The sequence below is a fragment of the Phascolarctos cinereus genome, unplaced genomic scaffold (assembly GCF_003287225.1).
Source record: "Phascolarctos cinereus isolate Bilbo 61053 unplaced genomic scaffold, phaCin_HiC Scaffold_4;HRSCAF=312, whole genome shotgun sequence".
In the NCBI taxonomy this organism is placed as follows: Eukaryota; Metazoa; Chordata; class Mammalia; order Diprotodontia; family Phascolarctidae; genus Phascolarctos; species Phascolarctos cinereus.
Window position 1 is genome coordinate 34,119,414 of NW_027555847.1, and position 20,565 is coordinate 34,139,978.

General features: G+C 40.2%; 1 protein-coding gene across 8 annotated transcripts in view; it reads right to left on the minus strand.

The window, feature by feature from the left end:
• The window catches only part of FRMD4B (FERM domain containing 4B), a 354,364-nt gene that overhangs the window by 30,851 nt on the left and 302,948 nt on the right, over positions 1-20,565 (minus strand). For all 8 annotated transcript variants that reach the window (XM_021007524.2, XM_021007518.2, XM_021007519.2 and 5 more), the window contains 2 exons: positions 17,465-17,522; positions 16,275-16,361 (listed from right to left, as the gene is read on the minus strand). In XM_021007524.2, coding sequence (XP_020863183.1) covers positions 16,275-16,361; positions 17,465-17,522 — 145 coding nt within the window. The remainder of the gene's footprint in view (positions 1-16,274; positions 16,362-17,464; positions 17,523-20,565) is intronic.

Below are 20,565 nucleotides of genomic sequence, written 5' to 3' on the forward strand. Positions count from 1 at the left end.
AATTAAGACAAATTTATAAGAACACAAGCCATTCCCCAATTGATAAATGGTCAAAGGATATGAACAGACAGTTCTCAGATGACGAAATTAAAGCCATCTATAGTCATATGAAAAAATGCTCTAAATCGTTATTGATTAGAGAAATGCAAATCAAAACAACTCTGAGGTACCACATCACACCTATCAGATTGGCCAACATGACAAAACAAGAAAATGATAAATGTTGGAGAGGATGTGGGAAAATTGGAATGCATTGCTGGTGGAGTTGTGAAATGATCCAACCATTTTGGAGAACAATTTGGAACTATGCCCAAAGGGATACAAAAATGTGCATACCCTTTGACCCCAGCAATAGCACTTCTAGGGCTATATCCCAAAGAGATCAAACAAATGGGAAAAGGACTCACATGTACAAAAATATACATAGCAGCTCTTTTTGTGGTGGCAAAGAATTGGAAATTGAGAGGATGCCCATCAATTGGGGAATGGCTGAGCAAGTTGTGGTATATGAATGTAATGGAATACTATTGTGCTATAAGAAATGATGAACAGGCTGACTTCAGAAAAACCTGGGAAGACTTATATGGTCTGATGCTGAGTGAAGTGAGCAGAACCAAGAGGACTTTGTACACAATAGCAGCCACGTTATGCAATGACTAAGAATGTTAAACTGAACCCTTCTCAGCATTACAAGGATCTAAGACATCTCCAGAGGCCTCGGGATGGAAAATGCTGTCCACATCCAAAGAAAGAACTATGGAAGTCGAATAGCTCTCACTTATTTTTGCCTTCTGTTGAGTTTTGTTTCATCTTTCTGATGGTTCCTCCTATTGGTTTTAATTTTTACTTACAACTTCACTAATGTGAAAATATGTTTAATGGGTATGTAAATGTAAAGCCTATGTCAGATTGTGCGCCATCTTGGGGAGGGTGGGGAGGAGAAAAAGGGAGAAAAATTTTCGACTCAAAAGCATATGGAAAAAAAATTTAAAAAAAAAAGAAAAAGAAAAAGAAAAATTAATGTTGTAGAGGGTGAACACTTGTTGATTATTCCCTATACAATCTGTATGCAAGCATGAGCCAAGCAAACCCAACCGACTTTTACAGAATCAGAAAAATGAAAGAAGTTTCTTCTTCTTCTACTGAAATCACAGTGAACAACATTTTTGAGGCTGGGGGGACATTTTAGCACCAAAGAGAATGAAAAAAAACCAAAGAGCATAATTAAGCTACAGCTGGAGAGTAGCTGAAAAGAGCTATATGAAGTGGTTTTAAAACAGCCTAGCTTGCGGGTAAAAGCCCAGGATTTTGAGAAGAGGATTTAATTTCAAATCCTGGCTCTGGCACTGCTTGCTCTTGGGCAGCACTTCCACCTTTTTTGGGCCTTGGTTTCCTCATCTATAAATCGAAAGGAATAGAGTAGATGATCTCTAAGGTTCCTTCTACCTCTATACTCCACAATTCTAAATTTATTTTCTAATGTTGAAATGGAAAATAGCAAGGCAGGGATCATAGCTTAGTGGATACAGCTAGCCTTGGAATCAAGACTAGCTAGAGACTCTGGATTCAAGTCTAGTCTCTGACACATATCTGATTTTGTGACACTGGGCAAATCAGGTAAACTTAATACCCCAAGTAACTCTCTAACACAGTAAGTTACTGAACAGTTTAACAGTGTGTACGTGTAGACCAACTTTCCTTGGAAGTGCCCTATATCAATAAAATTATAGGTCCTATTTTTTAAAAAATGGAACGTATAATTGTGTGAGTCTCAGGTTCCCTAAAATCTGCAACTGAACAGGTTCTTGTCTTTTATTTGACCTTATCTTCAAATTTCCTGATACACCCTCCAGATAGGCACTTGCTTTTCTATTTCCGTATAAGACATGGCTCAGGCAAGGAGGACAGGGTAGGGAAGGGATGGGGGAAGGGCAGGAAATGAAAGTAAGACACGCAGATATTAAGTAGAGAACTCCCATCTGGTTTGAAAAGGGCAGGAATGTGCTTGGCAGACTAAACAATGCAGGTGAGGAAGTGTGTGACACTGACTGCCAGAGGGAACCTCCCTGAAGTAATGTAAGAACCAAGGACAGTCCCCAGACAAAAAGAGGTAAGAAGTCATTTTTAACTTGGATAAAAGCCAAGTGCACACCCCCTGCAGTTTAACAACTAGTTGTGTTGTGTGATGACAAAAAGGAAGTTTTAGTAGTGGCTTAGTTGAGGGAGATAAAAAACTTACCAGGTTAATTATTAAACTGTAAATTTACCTGGAAATGACTAAAACTGAGGTGATAGCTGCTGTGTCATGTCATAAAATTATCTATCAATTCACCAGTGACTCATCCTGCTTGACCATATAATAGTGCCTTGGGGCAAAATGAAACTACCATTCATGCTATTGTTCACTGGAAGAATGAAAGTATCCCATCCTGTCCTGTCCTGTTCTGTCCCCCTTGATGCTTCTTTTAAACTTGTACCAAAGTTATAGGCCTTAGTTTGTTTTACTGAGTAGCCTATTGAGGTCACAGGATCGAAGAGCTGAATGGGTCCTTGGAGATGATAATAATTACCATATTTCACTGCATAATTGATGCAGATTTTATGCCAAATTTTTTTTGCAAAAAAAAGTGGGGTGTGACCATTATGTGAAGCTTTGAAAATAAATTGTGCCAGTATTACTTAAAAATAATTTATTATGGAACTGTCTTTGGTGCAAGATTAGGATGCACGGAATACTCCTGAACATATGTTAAAATTAGAAAGAGGTAAGTCTCACCATATCATATGACTTACTCATGGCACTTTGCCTGCCCACCCACTCCCCTTGCACCCACAGCTCTTCATTGGGTTGAGCGATAATACTGTTACTACTGCAGCACTCTAAACAAACCATGCAATTTGGCTTTTGGAAATTTACTGACAATGCCGTAGGCTGAGAATTCTAGGCTCTTGGCTCACAATGCACAAGAGATAAATGTATATCCATATGCCACTGGTGAATACATTGCTGCTCTGTTTACCTGTTAAGTATCATGATAAACAGAATTATACCATGTGATGATTACATGATGAAAAGTTATAAACCAATTTTTGGATTGAAAAAATGGGGTGTGATGATTATGCAGTGAAATACGGTATAGCTGCCATAGGATCATAGATTTGGGAACAGAAAAGGACGACTGCAGCCATCTCGTCCAAACTCCTCATTTTGGCTTGGATTCAGTCAAAGGGCCACACTTGAGGACCTAGAGGACCACTTGTGGCCTTGAGGCTGCAGGTTCCCCACCCCTGAACTAGACCTAAGTGACCCAGACATTCAGGGGCAGACTCAGAACTTGGATTTGAGTCTCTGACTCCATCCATGGCTCCTTCCAGCAGACCATGTTTCCTCCCATTACTGCGACAAGACTTTAAGGCTTGCAAAGTGCTTAATGTACATGATTGCCTTTGATTCTCACAAGAACCCCATAATATAGATGCTACTATTATCCCTATGTTACAAATGAGGAAACTAGGCTTAGAAAGGTTCAGTGGCATACATTCCCAGGCTCACAGAACTGGTCATTGTCCAGGGTGGGATTTGAACCACCTCCTGACTTACCTGACTTCCTTCAAGTGGCAGCTAAAATCCTACCTTCTGCAAGAAGGTTCCCCTTAACACTGCTGCCTTCCTTTTGTTGATTATTCCAATTTATGCTGTTGTTATCTTGGTGGTACACCGCTGTTTGTGTATTGTTTTGTCTGCTGTGGCCAACATTTTATTCTTTTGCTTTCTAGAAGCAGATCAGCCTTGGAATTAGGGCGTAGCTTCTACATGTTGTGAATTCTTTTTTTTTAACCTTTGAATATATGCATTTTTCTTCTTTTTCGGGCATCACTATCACTAGCTTCTCTCCCTTGTAACAAATGTCCATCTCCGTCCACATCTCTACTCCAGCATCTATCCAAGCAGATGTAGGAAGCAGGTTCTTCAATCATTCCAGATGCTCTTCTCCTTTCCCTACACATTGCTTTATCTGCCCATCTTTTTGTTCTCCTATTGAGACAGGGTGGTATGCTGGGAAGAGGATAGGTCCCAGGAAGACTTCAGAAGACCATCGAGGAAGACTACTTCCTACCTCTGGTTGGGGAAATGCCAACTCCTGACGGGGAAAGACATGGATATTTTCAGACACAACTAATAGGTGGATCAGTTTTGTTGGACTAGATTTATTTATTATAAAGGAGAGAGGCTGGTGATAGTGACACCCCCAAAAGAAGAAAAATGTATAAAAGAAAATATATAAGTTGCAAAGATAGGTTTGATGTAAACAAAAATTTTCCAATGATTAGATCTACCAAAGTGAAGCAGGTAGCCCTGAGAAGTGGGGTGCTATAGTATAAACTATTGTAGGGGTATGGGATAAGTGGTCTCTGAGGCCTGTTTCCAAAGAAATCTAAACCATTATGATGCTGTAATTCAATCTGAGAGACAGCGTAGTACAGTGGACAGAGCACTGGACTTTTCACATTCCACTTCAGATATTTACTAGCTGTGTGACCCTGGGCTATATTTCTCGTGGTGCCTCAGTTTCTACAATATGGGGGTTGGATTCAAAAGTCTTTTAAGTACCTTTGCGCTCTAAATCTACGATCCTATAAAATCCCAGAACATTACTAATCAACCTGCAGGAGCCTTTTCCTTGAAGAAATCTGACTTTTTTTTTTTGACATGAGAAAAGCTTAATCGTACACTTTACAAACAGTACAAACAAGACAATTGTTGACATTTTGCAACCCAATATTCTTTCTCCTCCAACCAATCTCTTCTGTTCTTTGTTTGGAGAGTAGGGCTGAGTGACTCTACCAGAGTGTGCACCAGCCATCCCCTTGTGGACTTTTCAAGCTGTAACAGAATCAGCATGTTTATTCTCTACTACGTCCTTCAGGAGAAAAAGGGACATGACAGCCTTTGGAACAATGACCAGGTAAGCAGCTTCCTGAAAGTCAAATGCAACCTATACTTTTAAGAAAAGGAAACAGGAAATAATGAACACGTGTGTGAGTATGTTACCCAATTCAGTTAGCTTTGGGCATAGACTGGTGACACTGCGAACTCCAGTCTTATAAAAGCAGCTCTGTGGACAAGCTAACTATAACAAAAAGACTTTTCTTATTCTAAAATGCCCCAGGGATGATAGAAGGACATCTAAGTTCAAATCCAGCCTCAGACATAGACTACCTGAATGACCCTGGGCAAGTCACTTAACCTCTGTTTGCCTCAGTTTCCTCATCTGCAAAGTGGGGATAATAATAGCTCCTACCACTCAGGGCTGTCTTGAAGATCAAACAAAATAATACTCATAAAGCACTTAGCACAGTCCCTCGGCACATAAGTAAGCACTATATAAATGTTAACTACTATGAGTTCAAACCTAGCCCCAGACACTTACTAGATGTGTGACCCTGGGCAAGTCACTTAACCTTGTTTGCCTCAGTTTCCTCATCTGTAAAATGAGCTGGAGAAGGAAATGGCAAGCTACTCCAGTATCTTTGCCAAGAAAACTCCACATGGGGTCACAAGGAGTCAGACACAATTGAAAGGACTGAACAACAACAACTATCGTGATCATTAGTGGCTGTGGAAATCAGGTAATGGAAGATGATAATCTTAAAGACATTGTCCTCCTACCTATTATGCTTTGACTAGTAAGTCTTATTATGACTGTTGTTTGTGGGAAACTTGGCCTTCTTCAGGCTCAACACCTTACCTGGGGAATCAGAGCTCAGTACCTGAGCTTCTAGACTTCCATTTACCTGGTGACCCATAGAACTGGGTTACCTTCTTACTCTTCTTTAGGGAAAAAAAATGAATTTAGGCAGACAGTAAGTGATGTATTTGAGCACTACATAAGCCCAGCAGGACTTGAGGTCAGATCTTGCCTTTGGATACTTACTAGCTGTCACTAACCTCTATCAATTTCATTTTCCTCATCTGTAAAATGGGCATAGTAATAGTACTCACCTCCTCAGACTGTTGCAACGATCTAATGAGATAACATTTGTAACTCTTAAACATGCTGAAACCCTTACAGCATATGTAATGCTACCTAGGTAATTAATTATTATTTGAAATACTGAGTAAACATTAAAAATGTACATCTCGAATACTCAATCTTGCAAAACAAACATTTTCTAGTTTACAGATAAGGTAAATATCAGCGGATATAAACAGCAATGGATTTGGAGCCAGGGGACCTGGGGTCTAGCCTGTCTCTTCACCTTTTTTATCTATGTGACTGTGTACAAGTCGCTTTACCTATATGGACCTCAGTTTCCTAAGTCGTTACATGAGGAAAACAGGTTAAACAGTTTCCTAGCTCAGTTCCAGTTCTAAATCTATAATCTACTAGAAAATTTTCAAATACCATAAGCAGTGATATTAGAAAACTAAGAAACAAGCAAAAAAAAACCTACCTAGAAAATATTAATTGCGCCCTGACTATGGGATTAGGCCTTCAATGGATAAAGTAGGAGAGACAGAGCTCATTAATCAATCAGCAACAATTCAGAGTCACATATTAAGTACCAACTACGTGCCAGGCACTAGTAAAACAAAGACAAAGACAAAACTTTTGTTTCAACGCGTGTTTGCCTATTCTATATTAATCTGAAGGACTTTACAACCTATCAGTGAAGAAGAAAAGGAAAAAAATACAGTAATTAGAAACAAGATCTGATATAGCATTAGAAAAAAAAACTACCAGGTTCCACAGGGAAGGGATCATATTTTGTTGGGAAGATGAATGAAGGATTTATAAAGAGGGAGGCAATCAGATCTGAGTCCTTGACTCTCAAGTCGACTTTGCTGTGGCAGACTTAGAGGAGGGCATATTCAGGGTGAAGGAATAAGGCAAGCAAAGCAGAAGGCTCATTTGGAGACTTCTGAGTTACATCCACGGGGACAGTGGGCAGGCCATTGCAATAATCCAAGAGGCAATGAAAACTTGTCTTGATTGGATGATGTGATGATGATTCTCTTTCTTCATGGACGGTTCACGGCCCAAGTTCTTGAAGGCAATGCCATTGGGATGCAAATGCTGGCCAAGCTGGAAAGGTTATCTATATGGACACCAGTATATATCGGTGGGATGTATGCTGTCTGAGGGCCAACTTAAGTCAGTCAATGAAGAAGCAGTTATTATTGTTTGCCACGTGCCAAGCACTGTGCTTATTATTCTGAGGCTACAAAAAAAAGGCAAAGAATTCAGAGAGGCTCATTAATGGGTTGGCCAGAGGGCACTGCATTTTGGGGCAACTCTGGAGTAATATCTATGAAGAGAGAGGAGCTGGGATGGGCCTGTGGGGAGAGTACTCACCATGAGAAAAACATAGATGTTTAACATCCTGAAGTCATGAAGACTGAACTGGAAAAGTGGCAGTAAGGTCAAAATGAGGCTGAGGAAGAGGGAGGTGATAAAGATGACTGAGTTCTGAATTATGAATATCTTGCAGCGGTGGGGCACCCGCGGCCTTCTAGACTATTTTTATGGCCTGAACAGAGGCCAGCAATAAAGCTGGATTTGAAGGGGGTGAAGGATGAGTTTGATTTTTTCATGTTGAGTTTGTGGGACTAATGGGCTGTTTAAGAGTAGAGTCCAGTGGGCAGTTGGAAACATTGGATTGAAGCTTTAGACAGCTGTGAATGAGGAAGTGGGTAGGGAACCAAGAGAAACAGGTTCTCAAGTGCTAGGAATTTCTGTAGTTAAAATGACAGATGACCTCAAAGGGCAGTGGGGAGACACCTGGTATGTACGTATAGATTAGAGTCTATCACACCATGACTCATCCAAGAAGGGGAGAAAAAAAGGTGTCAAAAATGGCAAATCATATAATAAGGAGAGACAAAAGATGGGCCGAGCATGGCAGTAATCGTGCTGAGGCATTTAAAAAAAAAAGTAAAGAAAAACCTTCAGCTTGTTGAGTGAATTCTTTCTGAAGGATTCATGGCTAGAGCAGGGACAAGAATGCCACTGAATGGGAGGACAGAGAGGTTAGAAGTACTGCTTTCTGACTATCAAGAGGCATTGTGGATGGAGTGGTGGACCTGCGGGTCAGGAAGACTGGAGTTCAAATTCTGCCTCAGATACTTAGCTTTGTGATCCTGGGTACATCATTCAACCTCTTTCAGCCTCAGTTTTTCTCATCCATAAAATGGGGATAATGAATAGCATCTGCTTCCCAGGGCCATTGTAAGGATGGAAGGAGATATGTAAAGCAATTTGCATACCTAAAAGTACCACAGGAATTCTTGCTATCATTATAATTAATTATAAGTATCTATGCAATATTTTCCTACCACCCTTTTAAGTAAGGGTGGCTAAAGACTATAATCTTGTATTGTTATTTTTAATTTGCTTACATGCCCCAGGGTGTTGTGGGATATGAATGGACAGCAATAAAGGGTGTTTTCCCTGGATGTAAGCAATTGAAATTTGAGTCCTGGTTAGGACATCAAGGTTAAGGAGAGTTGATTACTCTTAAGAGCTCTCTAAGAAAAAGTCTCTACCTTTTCCCTCCATCTCCAATTAATGCCAATTAATTTGTTCCTAATATCAGCCCTTCGAAATAGGACAGAGATTACTACTATTTTTTAATTGCTGCTGTGGCCCTGGAAACAAGGGTTCCATGTTAGAGTCATCTGTCCTAGGCCCTAGATTGCTGTGTGACCTTGAATGAATTGCTTAACTCTTCTGATAGCCATCCACCTCTCTAAATGAAAGAGGGCAAGTTTTACAAAGTGCTTCTTCACCCCAACCCTAGGGCAAGTATGAATGTCTTCATTTAACAGAACAGGAAGTTGAAACTCATAGAACTCAAGCACCTTGCCCAAGGTCACACAGTTATAAGCAGCAGAACCAAGACTCCAGTCTGGGTCTTCTAAATAGAAGTAGGCCTCATTTTACTGATAGGAAACCAGTTCAGAAGGGTTAAATGGTTTGCCCCAAGTCACACGACTAGCTGATCGAATGGCAAGCCAAGGCCATCGCCAATACGTACCAAGGGCAATACGAAGGAAGGGCATGAGTTACTGCAAAGCAGAATGGCAACAGGACTGGACTGGGAGTCAGAGGAAAGGGGTTCACATCTTTGCTCGGTTGCTCACTACATGAAATAATTAAGCCACCACCTTTCTGCTCCTGTTTTCTCCTCTGCAAAATGAAGGGATGAAACAGATGATCTATGACCCTATGATCCTTTTTGTTATCTCTGTGACCTAGATAAAGTATATTAAATCACTTAGAAAACTCAGGTAGGAGAATTACACTTACCCTTTCCTGCCAACCCCTCTCAGTTGCTGCCCTGGGCTACCTTGTCCTTAGATCACTCTTGGGGCTCCAGTGACTTTTCTCCCAAATCTCTGCCTCATTGGGTATAGCATCTGTTCCTTAACCACTGGATTTAGAAATAGTAACTGTAGGGTGCAGCTTTTTCAGCCATGAGGTCAATAGGGTACCTGGCACCTAGTAGGTACTTAATAAATACTTGCTTGAAACACTTGGTGAAGTGGATGGACTTGAGATAATTACGAGAATCAATAGATTGGTATAAATAACACCCGAGAGGCATTCTCATAGTAAAAACATTGAGTTATAGTTTAAAATGAAGGGATTTCATTGAGGAATGAACGACTGAAACGAACCACACTAAGAATTTCAACAGCATACGTTATGATTCTATCGTGGAACAACCCTTCAATTGAGAATAAATTATAATTTTCAATGGTTCATTGACATTAATCCCTCTCTTTCCTCCCTTTGTCTGGTCTTTACGCTACCTAATTTTAATAAGGCAAGAAAGTAACATGGTAGCTAATCCTGCTTCCGTTAGAAACCTTATTTCACTGGAGTTGGCTGATCTGACCTTCCTTGTAGTCAATCGATTTGGCATGGTAATCTATATAGAGAAGCCATGAAATGGATTAGTTTCAGGATCTTCTTTTCTTTCCCAATTCTATCTTAATTGCCCTTTAAATTATGCATTCCTTCATTTCTCTAAGCTGGACCCAGTAGAGGTAATTATAGCTCTCAAAATGGCACAACATCTGGCATGCAAGTAAAGCCTAAAATGATTTGGGGTCTCTTAAAGGAGTAAGTGAAAACCAAATCCACTGTCAAATTTTTGTGGGAAGAGGGGAAGCCAGAAGAGCATAAGAACAGAAACTTTTTTTTAAAGAACTGAAGAATATTGTAGTACTGTGGCACAGGAGACTGAATACTTGGAGCAATCAGATGTGGATTTTCCTCTCATTTCTTAGATGTGCCACCTATGTGACCTTGATAAGGAATACAAGTTAAGTGACTTGCTATGTGACCTTGAGCAAGTCACTTAACTTGTATTCCTTATCTGTAAAATGAGAACTTTACTACTCAACCTCCGAGTTCAGAGACACTTTTAAGGATCAAATGAGATAAGCATCATAGATCAAACATTGTCTAACCCAAGAGCTCTGCCAATCTGTTTTTATTATTAACTGTCAGTATGATTTGGAAACACCTTGAATGCAACAATTGATATCCACTCCATCCCTAAAGGAAATTCTCAATATGGATGCTGCTGCTGTTAGATAATGTTAATTGGTATTTATTGGCTATTCAGAGCAGTTTGCTTTATATTTTTGGTGTCATATATCTAATCTTTTAGGAAAGGTTTGTTTGCCTGTGGGTTCTCACAGAAAATATTTCATTTACTGTATGATAGAGTAGCAAGTATGTTAGGTGGAGAGCTGGTCTTGAATCCATGAAGACTTGGATTTATGCCCTGCTTCTTTTTTTTTTTCTTTTTGGTGAGGCAATCAGGGTTAAGTGACTTGCCCAGGGTCACACAGCTAGTAAGTGTCAAGTGTCTGAGGCCAGATTTGAACTCAGGTCCTCCTGACTCTAAGGCCAGAACTATATCTATTGTGTCACCTAGCTGCCCCTATGCCCTGCTTCTGATGCAGACCATTCTGGGGTGTGACTCTGGCCAAGTCACTTCTCAGGGCGACAGAAAGTTCTCCAGGATTCTAAGTTGCAGAGGAGGTGCTGCCTGGCACTGATACAGGGAATTCCCTACACTATGAAATTACAGAGCCACCCTCTCTCTTACTAAATCCTAAATTACTAAATTCCTCCCTCTTACCAATCTCAGGTGAGTTTGCTTTAGCCTTATTTTGCCCATGGAAATTTGAGGCACTGAGGCTTATGTTTCCCAATATGGGAGAGGAAAAGAGAGAGGGAAAGGAAGTAGGAGAGGTAAGTGGGGAGGGGGAGAAAAAGAGGGCAGGAGGGAGGCAGGGAAAGAGGGAAGAGAAAGAGCTATAAATTATCTTAATTGATGACAATTCTTCTCTTTGCAATGTGTGAGAATGAAATCGTACATCCAGTCTCCATCTCTTTCCCTAAGTAGTGAGGAAAGGTTTTCTTGCTATACCAGAAATAACTCAAAGAAGTAAATATTGAAGATGTAGTGGGAGGATGATCAGGGAATCCATTGTCCATTGCATGTCCCCAGTCCGTAGATTCCATCCATTCTTGACTCTCCTAGACTTTTCTCCATAATGCCTCCATGCCTGGTACCATATTTCACCACATAATCGTCGCACCCTGGGTGTTGTTGTTGTTATTGTTTATCAATCCAAAAATTGGCTTTCATTGCGTAACTGTCGCATGGCATGATTCTGTTCATCATGTAGCTTGAAAGGTAAACAGAGCAGCAATGTATTCACCAGTGGCATATGGATATGCGTTTATCTCTCATGCATTGCTAGCTGTGAGCCTAGAATTCTCAGTACACATGCATTGTCAGTGAATTTCTGAAAGCTGACTTGCATGATTTGTTTAGAGAGCTGCAAGTACTAACAGTATTGTCACTCAACCCAATGAAGAGCCGTAGGCACAAGGGGAGCTGGTGGGCAGGGGAAACTGCCAGGAGTAAGTCACGTAGCATGGTAAGACTTGCAACTTCCCATGCTAGCTAAACTGTACAGTTCATCTGCCAGTGATACAATGTAGTAATAAATGATTTTTAAGTAATATTGGCACAATTTTTCAAAAAGCTTCACGTAATAGTTGCACCCCACTTTTTTGCAAAAAAATTTGGCATCTAATTTGTGATGTTTATGTGGTGAAATACAGCACCTTCATCTCTCCACTACTTCCCCTTTTCAGCTCCTTTTTCATTTTTAGGTGTTGTCTTTTCACATTAGAATAGAAGGGAATTCCCTTGAGGGGCAGGGACTATATTTTGTGTGTGTGTTTATTTGTATTCTCAACATTTGGCACAATGCCTGGCATACAGTAAGCACTTAATAAATACTGATTTGACCACTTGCTATTACTGAAATTAAGGCAAAAGAGAGCTCATGTAAGATAGTATGTTTATGGCCATGTTTCAATGGAATGAAACTCTTAAAGTCAAACTGGGGCACTGGAAAAGCCTGAAAACAAAAATCAGGTGGCTTATTATTTCTGACCTTTGTATCTAGACTTTAAAGTGAATGTTCAGATCTGATTCTGGTCACTATCAAGAAATATTGACCAGCTGGGTGGCGCAGTGGATAGAGCACTGACCCTGGAGTCAGGAGGATCTGAGTTCAAATCTGGCCTTAGACACATAACACTCACTAGCTGTGTGACTCTGGGCAAGTCACTTAACCCCAATTGCCTCACCAAAAAAGAAAAATACTGACCAGCTTACTGAATGTTTCTCATACTACTATTAGAAGTCCCTACAATGTCAACTTCTTTTTTAAAAGACCTGCTATTCACAAGCAAAAGAGGAGGTGGTAATATTAGTGAGAATATTTTCTCTGTAGATAATAAAATGAGGTTGTTGGGTTAATGAATTATTATTTGTAAAGAAAGATTTCTAAAGGGTTTTTTTTTTTTGCATTCTGCCTATCAGCAAAACTCAGTTTTTTTCTCCTCTTCTGTTCATATCAGCTCAAGATACAGCACCAAGCCTGGAATCAAAGATTCATCTTTCTGAGTTCAAATCTGGCCTCAGACACTTACTAGCTGGGTGACCCTGGGCAAGTCACTTAACCCTGTTTGCCTCAGTTTCCTTACCTGTAAAATGAGTTGGAGAAGGAAATGGCAAACCACTCCAGTATCTTTGCCAAGAAAACTCTAAATGGGGTCACAGAAAGTGGGACAAAACAAAAATATGTATGTATGTATATATCTTTTTTTTTTTTGCGAGTCAATTGGGGTTAAGTGACTTGCCCAGGGTCATACAGCTAGTAAGTATCATGTGTCTGAGGCCAGATTTGAACTCAGGTCTTCATCTTAAGACCTTGGGCAGCTAAGTGGTGCAGGGCTGGATTCAGGACAACTCATCTTCCTGAGTTCAGATTTGGCCTCAGATGCTTACACTAGCTGTGTGACCCTGGGCAAGTCATTTAAAAGTCGGACGTGAATGAAAAATGACTGAACAACAATAACTTCATTTTAGGAAAATCATAGATTTCTGGAAAAGTAGGAGTTGGGAGGAGAGAGACATTTATCATCCATTTTAAAAAATCTAGGTCAAGCCTATGTAAAGAAATCCTGATATACAGAAGAGGAAGCTGGGGGTGGAGTAGGGCAGTTGTTTGCATCCTAAATGACTCTTTGCTTTAGAGAATTCTCTTCAATATCAATCTGCCCCTGTCCATATAAAGTGTGATTTGCTTCCAGCACTTAGCACAGCACCTGGCATAGAGCAGGTACTTAATAAATGCTTATTGATTCATTTATAAAAATGAGTTTCACATGCAACTTTCCAGTAACAGTCCCATTTTGTAAATAATGGAATATACAAGTGCAGTCTTAACCCTTCTGAAAATTGACCTGGTGTGGTTCTGATGCAAATGCATCTCAGCTATTGGACTTCCCTAGCCAAACTGCTAAACATCAGCTTGGAAGAGCACCAGTTTCTGGTACTTCTCTAAAAAGGGTGGGTTGAGGCCTCCTGAAGATGCTTCATTATTTATTTTGATCATTTCTGATAAGAGGTAACCAAGCCTCCATAGGCCGCCATCCAAGAGACTTGGGTTTCAGTCTCAAGGTTGCTCCAGTCTGTCTGTGGCCCCAGGCAAGTCCCTCGTCTCCTCCGTCTTGGTTTCACAACCCTAATGTATGGGTTATGCTGATTTTCATAACTCAGAGGTAGATTGAGAGGAGTGATTGATGGGGCTGGTAATGCTTTGAAGATGAAAAGTGCTGAATTTGATGACTAGATTGGCTTCATGAAGGATCTGGCTCTTTTTCTAACACTCATGAAAGCAGGATCTAAGTGAGAGGTGTGCCATAAGGCCCTGGTGTCAGGTTCTGATAGCGCGGCAGGTCTGTTATTACGTGGCTTTCTGATATGTCAGTCACACTGTCTGATGACGAGGGGATGACTGTCGGCACAGGGCAGGCCTTTGCTTTCCTTTTTGCCCCTCTCCAATCCTTCTACCACAATGCCAACAAACTGAAATCGCTGAAGCACCGACCCAAGCTTGTCACCCTTCCTGCTTCAAAACTTTCAATGGCTCCCTATTGCCCCTAAAACAAAGGACAAAACCCACAGCTTTAAGGACCTTCACAGGCTTAGCTTAGCACAGCACCTGGCACATGGTAGGCACTTGTAAATGTTTTGTGACCAACTGAAGATCTGTCTCCGTCCTAGCATGCTAGAGTGGAATGAGCACTCACTGTGTAATCAGAGATCCTGGGTTCAAATCCTGCTTCTGATCCTTGGCAATACCTTGAGAAAGTTACTGAACTTTCCTTAATCTCAGTTCCCTCATCTGTAAAATGAGAGGACTGAATTTGCCAGTCTCAGGGGTCCCTTCAGGTCGTACTTTACATCCCTCTTTTTCATGCATCGCTGCAATCAAACTGGCCTATTGACTCTTTCCTGAACATAACACAGCATATAGATTCCGAGGTGGATGCAAAAATGGGGGTGGGGTAGGAGAAGAGAAGGGAATAAGTATTTATTAAGCACCTACTGGGTGCCAGGCACTGGGCTAAGCACTTCCCAAATATTCTCTCAGTAGATCCCTAGCTGGGGTCAAGTTTTGGCTCATATGTGGCCTTCGGCCAATCTCTGGGCCTTAATTTCCTCATCTGTAAAATGAAGGGGTTGGATTGATGGCCTCCAAGTCCAGAATACACTCCCTCCTTTTCCCCACTTCACAAAACCCCTATCTTCCTCTAAGACTTCCTCTAAGTCTCCTCCATGAGGCCTTCCCTAATCTTCCCCGTTGCTCATTCTCTCTTCCTCTGGAAATACCTTTAGAGTATAGATTTTATATTGTCCTCTCTGTCTAGGAACGTATTGTACCCCTCCCCCACCAAGAAAATGTTTGCTCCTTGAGATCAGGGACTGTCTTATTTTTGAATCTGCGGCACAAAGCACATAGAAGGCACTTTAATATATGTTAAATAGCAATGAACTGTATTCATGTCAAAATGACACCAAGATGGCTGATGTCAGCCTGCTCTTCCATCCCACTGAGAGTTTACTCCTTTCCATTGGCTCTCACTGGGTGACAACGATTGGCCAACCAGGTGTGGGCACAGCCAAAGAAAAGCAGGTCTATTACTCATATGGTGAGTTCAGAACTATTTCCTTTTTTAAAAAAGACATGGCTTATGATAAGCACTGTTCAAGTACGTGGGGTGCTTTATGAGTGACAAAAAAAAATCTTCCCATAATTACCCTGTGAGGCACCATGGGCATTATTAGCTATTTTATAGGTGAGGATGATAAGACCCAGAAATGAGGTGACTTGCTCAGTACCGCACACCAAGGGTCATTGGTTTTTCCCACTATCACAGGGGATCTTAACCTGGTGGTGGTTTGTTTTTAAGAATCCCACCTTCATTTCAATAGAGTTCTTCGTTTACAAACATTATCCTGAAAAGGGCTCCATAGACTCCCCCAGACTGCCAGAAGGTCTACACCATGCTGCCATAAAATGGGGCCCTATTTTATACCTGCCTCATGAACCCATGCCTTTAACATACCTTAAGATTGGGCTGAAAGAGAAGCCATCCAGACCAGTCTCCTTATTTTACAGCTGAGGAGATGAAGGCCCAGAAGGAATTGAGTGTTGTCCAAAGTCACATAAAGAGGAAGCACTCAGGGTGGGATTTGAACCCAGGTCTTGCTCCCTATTACCATGGAGGAACCAAAGCCCTCCATGTGACTTTCACTTCTTATATAGTTCAAAGGGTTTTAGCCATTTTTTCTCAAAATCATTCAAAACAACTCAGGCTTACCTTTCGAGGCTTCACTTTATCTTGTAAATCATACTGGCCAATTCCTTTATAGCTGATCCCGAGCCACCAAGGAATCCCTTGTTTATCCTACAAAATGGGGGGGAAAACCTATGAGAAGCAAGTAAAGGCAGCCCTTCAGAGACGGAGCTACTCTATCCTTCAAGCATTAGCAGCTTCGACATATAGAAAACAAATCCATCCTTTTAGTTTTCTGAAATCATGACAATAATAGCAGCAGCCAACATTTATAGAGTGACTTAAAGTCTTCATTCCCTTTAGTCCCCCTTTAATGCTTGGAATAACAAAGCATCATTATTATTTTGGCCAAACAGACTTGAAATGCTTAGCAATTCAAAGGAGTATGGAAGCTCTTTGGCTCCTTGCTCTCCCAAAGAGAGAGAATATAGTAAGTGTTTAATGAAGGTTTGCTCAGTTCAGTACGTACAAAACACAGTGCTGGATGTTAGGGAAGCCACAAGCAGGGTGTGCTGGAGCAAGCTCCGGCTTGGGGCTTGGGGGAAGTTGATCATTAAATTTCAGTGTCAGCATTTACACCTCAGTACTAAACAAAAGCTACGAAACAGGGCTTGATTTATTGCTTTCTTGACTCTAGACTTGGAGAAAATGTTAATAATGCAGATAATGCATGAAACTTTAACTTTCAAGCTACTTAACCTTAAAGGTATGCCATGCATACGTTTTTTGAGGTCAGTTGTTAAACATTTCTCGGCACACCTCTGACAAATTAAATATGATAGGGTCACAGCCTTCAGAGAGATTACAGTCTAGTAGACAAGCCTCACTACAAACAAAAACCAGTTACTCTTTAGTAACCAGAAAGGATTATTTTCTGATTAAGTCAGGTAAAATCAGCATTAGTTTTTACTTTATAGCCCATAAATCTTAACAAATTATCCGTTGTCATAAAATCCATGGACATCTACTAAGAATCTGACAGAAGAGGCATTAGACAATAACAATTCATTTACAACAAACTGAAAATTATTTTTATATCCAGAAACACTCTGAAAATATTGTTTTGACACATTTCCTAGGAATAGGGCTATTACTTTTAATACTTCTTAATAAATTAAAAAAAACAATACCTGAGATTCTGACATTTGTAAAACTGTTTTGCTGTTTAGCAACTGAGAAAAGTTACCTATAAAATTTTGTCAAAATATATTTACCTTCACTCCATAGTAATGGACTCCATAAGTAGGCAGAGCTTCTACTATTTTCATATACCTGTAGAAAATCAGTATATTTCATTATTTTTGTAGAAATCAATTCTATTAGAGTAATAAAAGTAAAATTATTTCAAGTGACCACTGAAAGGTACAAATGACATCGGGGTGTGATATGCCATTGGCCAGCTTTCCTGTGCATACTTTATCGGCCCCCACAGATGTGCCAGCTGCCATGACTAACGTCTCTTACCCAAGTTGTAATAAAATAAAACTTTCCGGTTAGTAATGTATTTTGGCTTATCAAAATTTCAGGAAGTTGAGAACAAAACTTCAATTTCAGAAAGCCCTTTAGAACTGTTCTTTCTGACGTATCAAGGAAAGGGCTGCTTTATAAAAAACATGGAATATCTCTGGTATGGAAAATTTCCCTATTATAAATCTAGAAGACAACCAGTTCTTGGTGATGGTATGATTATGACTGAACAAAGCAAAGAAGTATTAATGAAAGTTATCACACAATATTTATGCTAACAGATTTCAACTTGTAGCGCCATGTTCCCGGTGACCAAAAGCCACCATGTCCCGTGTAGTGATTCTCCAATTTCGTTTTTACTCAAAGTCAAAAGTGCTTTGCAAATTCATCCATCCAGTATTTATATAGCGCCCAGTACAAGGCACAGTGCTAAAACCTTTAGATGATACAAAAATGAGTAAAGGAACCATGTTGGCATAGAGGAGGTTTGTTCAGGTAGCATTGGACCAGACAGGCTTTGAGGTATAACTTGGGGAATCTCTGCTTATGCAATCTCTGCTCTGGAGGTTTTATAACAGTGAGGGGGATAAGACCAGCCCATAAATAACTGTAACACACATTTAAAAAATGATAAATGTGAGGAGAGGTATAAATAATGTGCTTTGGGGATTACACTAGGGAGGGAGCACATCTGGTTAGTGATGGAGGTAGAAGTTGTGGCAGGCTCTGAAGGATGAGAAGGATTATAACTGACAAAGATGAAGTGGTGGCCTTCTAGGTGAAGGGAACTAGAAGAGAGAATTTGGACTCAGCGTCAGGAAGTGACCAGGAATAGATGTGAACATCAGCATAAATAAAACCTCAAGGGATTATTCTATCACTATTAAGTAAGAAGCACTTGAAAAAGGTAAATCTGGAATCAAAGGACCCAAGTTCTAATCAGAGTTCTGCTGCCACTGATAGGACCTTAGGCAAGGCTCTCTACTTTGAAGCCTTAGGTTTTTTTTTCTTCTTCACAATGAAAAGAATAAGACTAGGTGATAAAATCTCTTCTGGTTTTATAGGTTGTGGTCATATAATTTTAGGTTTGGAAATATTGATTACTTTATTCAACAAACATTTATTGAACATCTACTATATGAAAGTCATGGTAGTAGGTCTCTCAGTTTTCTCATCTGTAAAATGGGGATAATAATAATAGTAGTAGTAGTAGTAGTAGTAGTAGTAGTAGTAGTAGTAGTAGTAGTAGTAGTAGTAATACCTCCCCGGGTTGTGAGGATAAAATGAGGTAACATTTGTAAAGCACTTTGTAGACCGATAAGTAGTTTTTATTATTGCTGGTGTTACGATACTAGTTTTCCATAATTGGGTAATGATAATGGCTACAACATTAGTTCAACTGACAGAATGAAAAGCTCATTTTAAGCATTTTAATTTATTCAAAATCCAAGTACAGAATTCACAAGGACTACCAGGGTGGGGTGCCTGTTTTTATAAAAATGGATTTCTTGGTGTAGCATTGTGGGTTGTATAAGAACAGCAAAGGAAAGTAATTCAAGAGATAGGACTCGAGTCTGCAAATAAAACATCCTCCCTTTAGTTCCCTAAAGTCCAACCATGTCCATGGCTCCTTGAAACTCTTCACAATCATTCGGAAAAATGTGCTTTCTTTTTCTCTTCTCCCCAACAAGCCATCCCTTGTGACAGACATTTAAAAAGACAAAAACAAAAACAAAAAAAAAAGAACAACAAAAAAAACCCCAAGATGAATTCAACAAACTAATCAAAACATTGACTGTTTTTGACAGTATACACAACATTCCCCACCCATAGCTACAGCCTCCTAACTTCAGCCCAGCAGGAAGGAAGGCTGTATTTTCTCATCTTTTCTCTGGACCTAAGCTTGGTCATTCTGATGACAGGGTCTTTTGCTTTTTGATACAAAACATTTAAGAATGCTTGCCTTCAACATTCCATTTTGCCCTTGATGATACCCTATAATCCTCAAAATTATGAAGCTCGCCATCAGAGGAAAAGCCCATTCTATTGACAGGGAAAAATGAGTTATTTTCCAATACCTTGACTACATGCTATCAACTAAAAGGAACCTCAGGTTTGATCTAAGTTTATCTTGCCTGGGTAGTAGACACACTGAAGAAATGATACTGAAAATATGAAAAGGACTTCTGAGGCTATTACATGAAAGGTGAGTAATCTGATACTGAGATTAAAAAATCCTTATAGGGTAGCCATTCTGTCATGGATAAGAAGTTATCCTAAACCACTTTTTGGTTCTACCTAAAAAGACCCATCTCACAGCTATCTCTATTTGAGGGTGGGAGGGCTAACCTCAGAGTCCAAAGGTATGGGGAACTCCCAGTGGAAAATTCCTCCATTGATGTCAATCAACAATTCATTTATAACCCAAAGTCTTGGAGAATTTCCTCAGGCAGCCATAGGGTGGGTGCCTATGTGCCTATGGCCCTACCCAATGGTTAAAGGCAATCTCCAATCTTCCTTAACAGATGACTATTCCATTCTGCTCTCTTCAAGAAGGGACAAACCACAACAATCCCATGCTACTTCCTCACCAAAAACAGTGCATATCCCAGGAATTGTGTCCAAAAAGGACAGGGCTCCCTTGGACCCAAAGACTTGTCAAAATACCAACTATTAGAAGATCATAGATTTACAGCTGGAAGAGATCCTGAACCCCTGATTTTACAGAGGGTCCTGAGAAATAAAGTGACTGGGTAAGAAGTAGATAAATACTCTGCTAGGAAACCTTGGGTTAGCACCTCAGTAACCAAGGATGAAGAGGGGCAGTATGGCATACTGGAAAGATTAC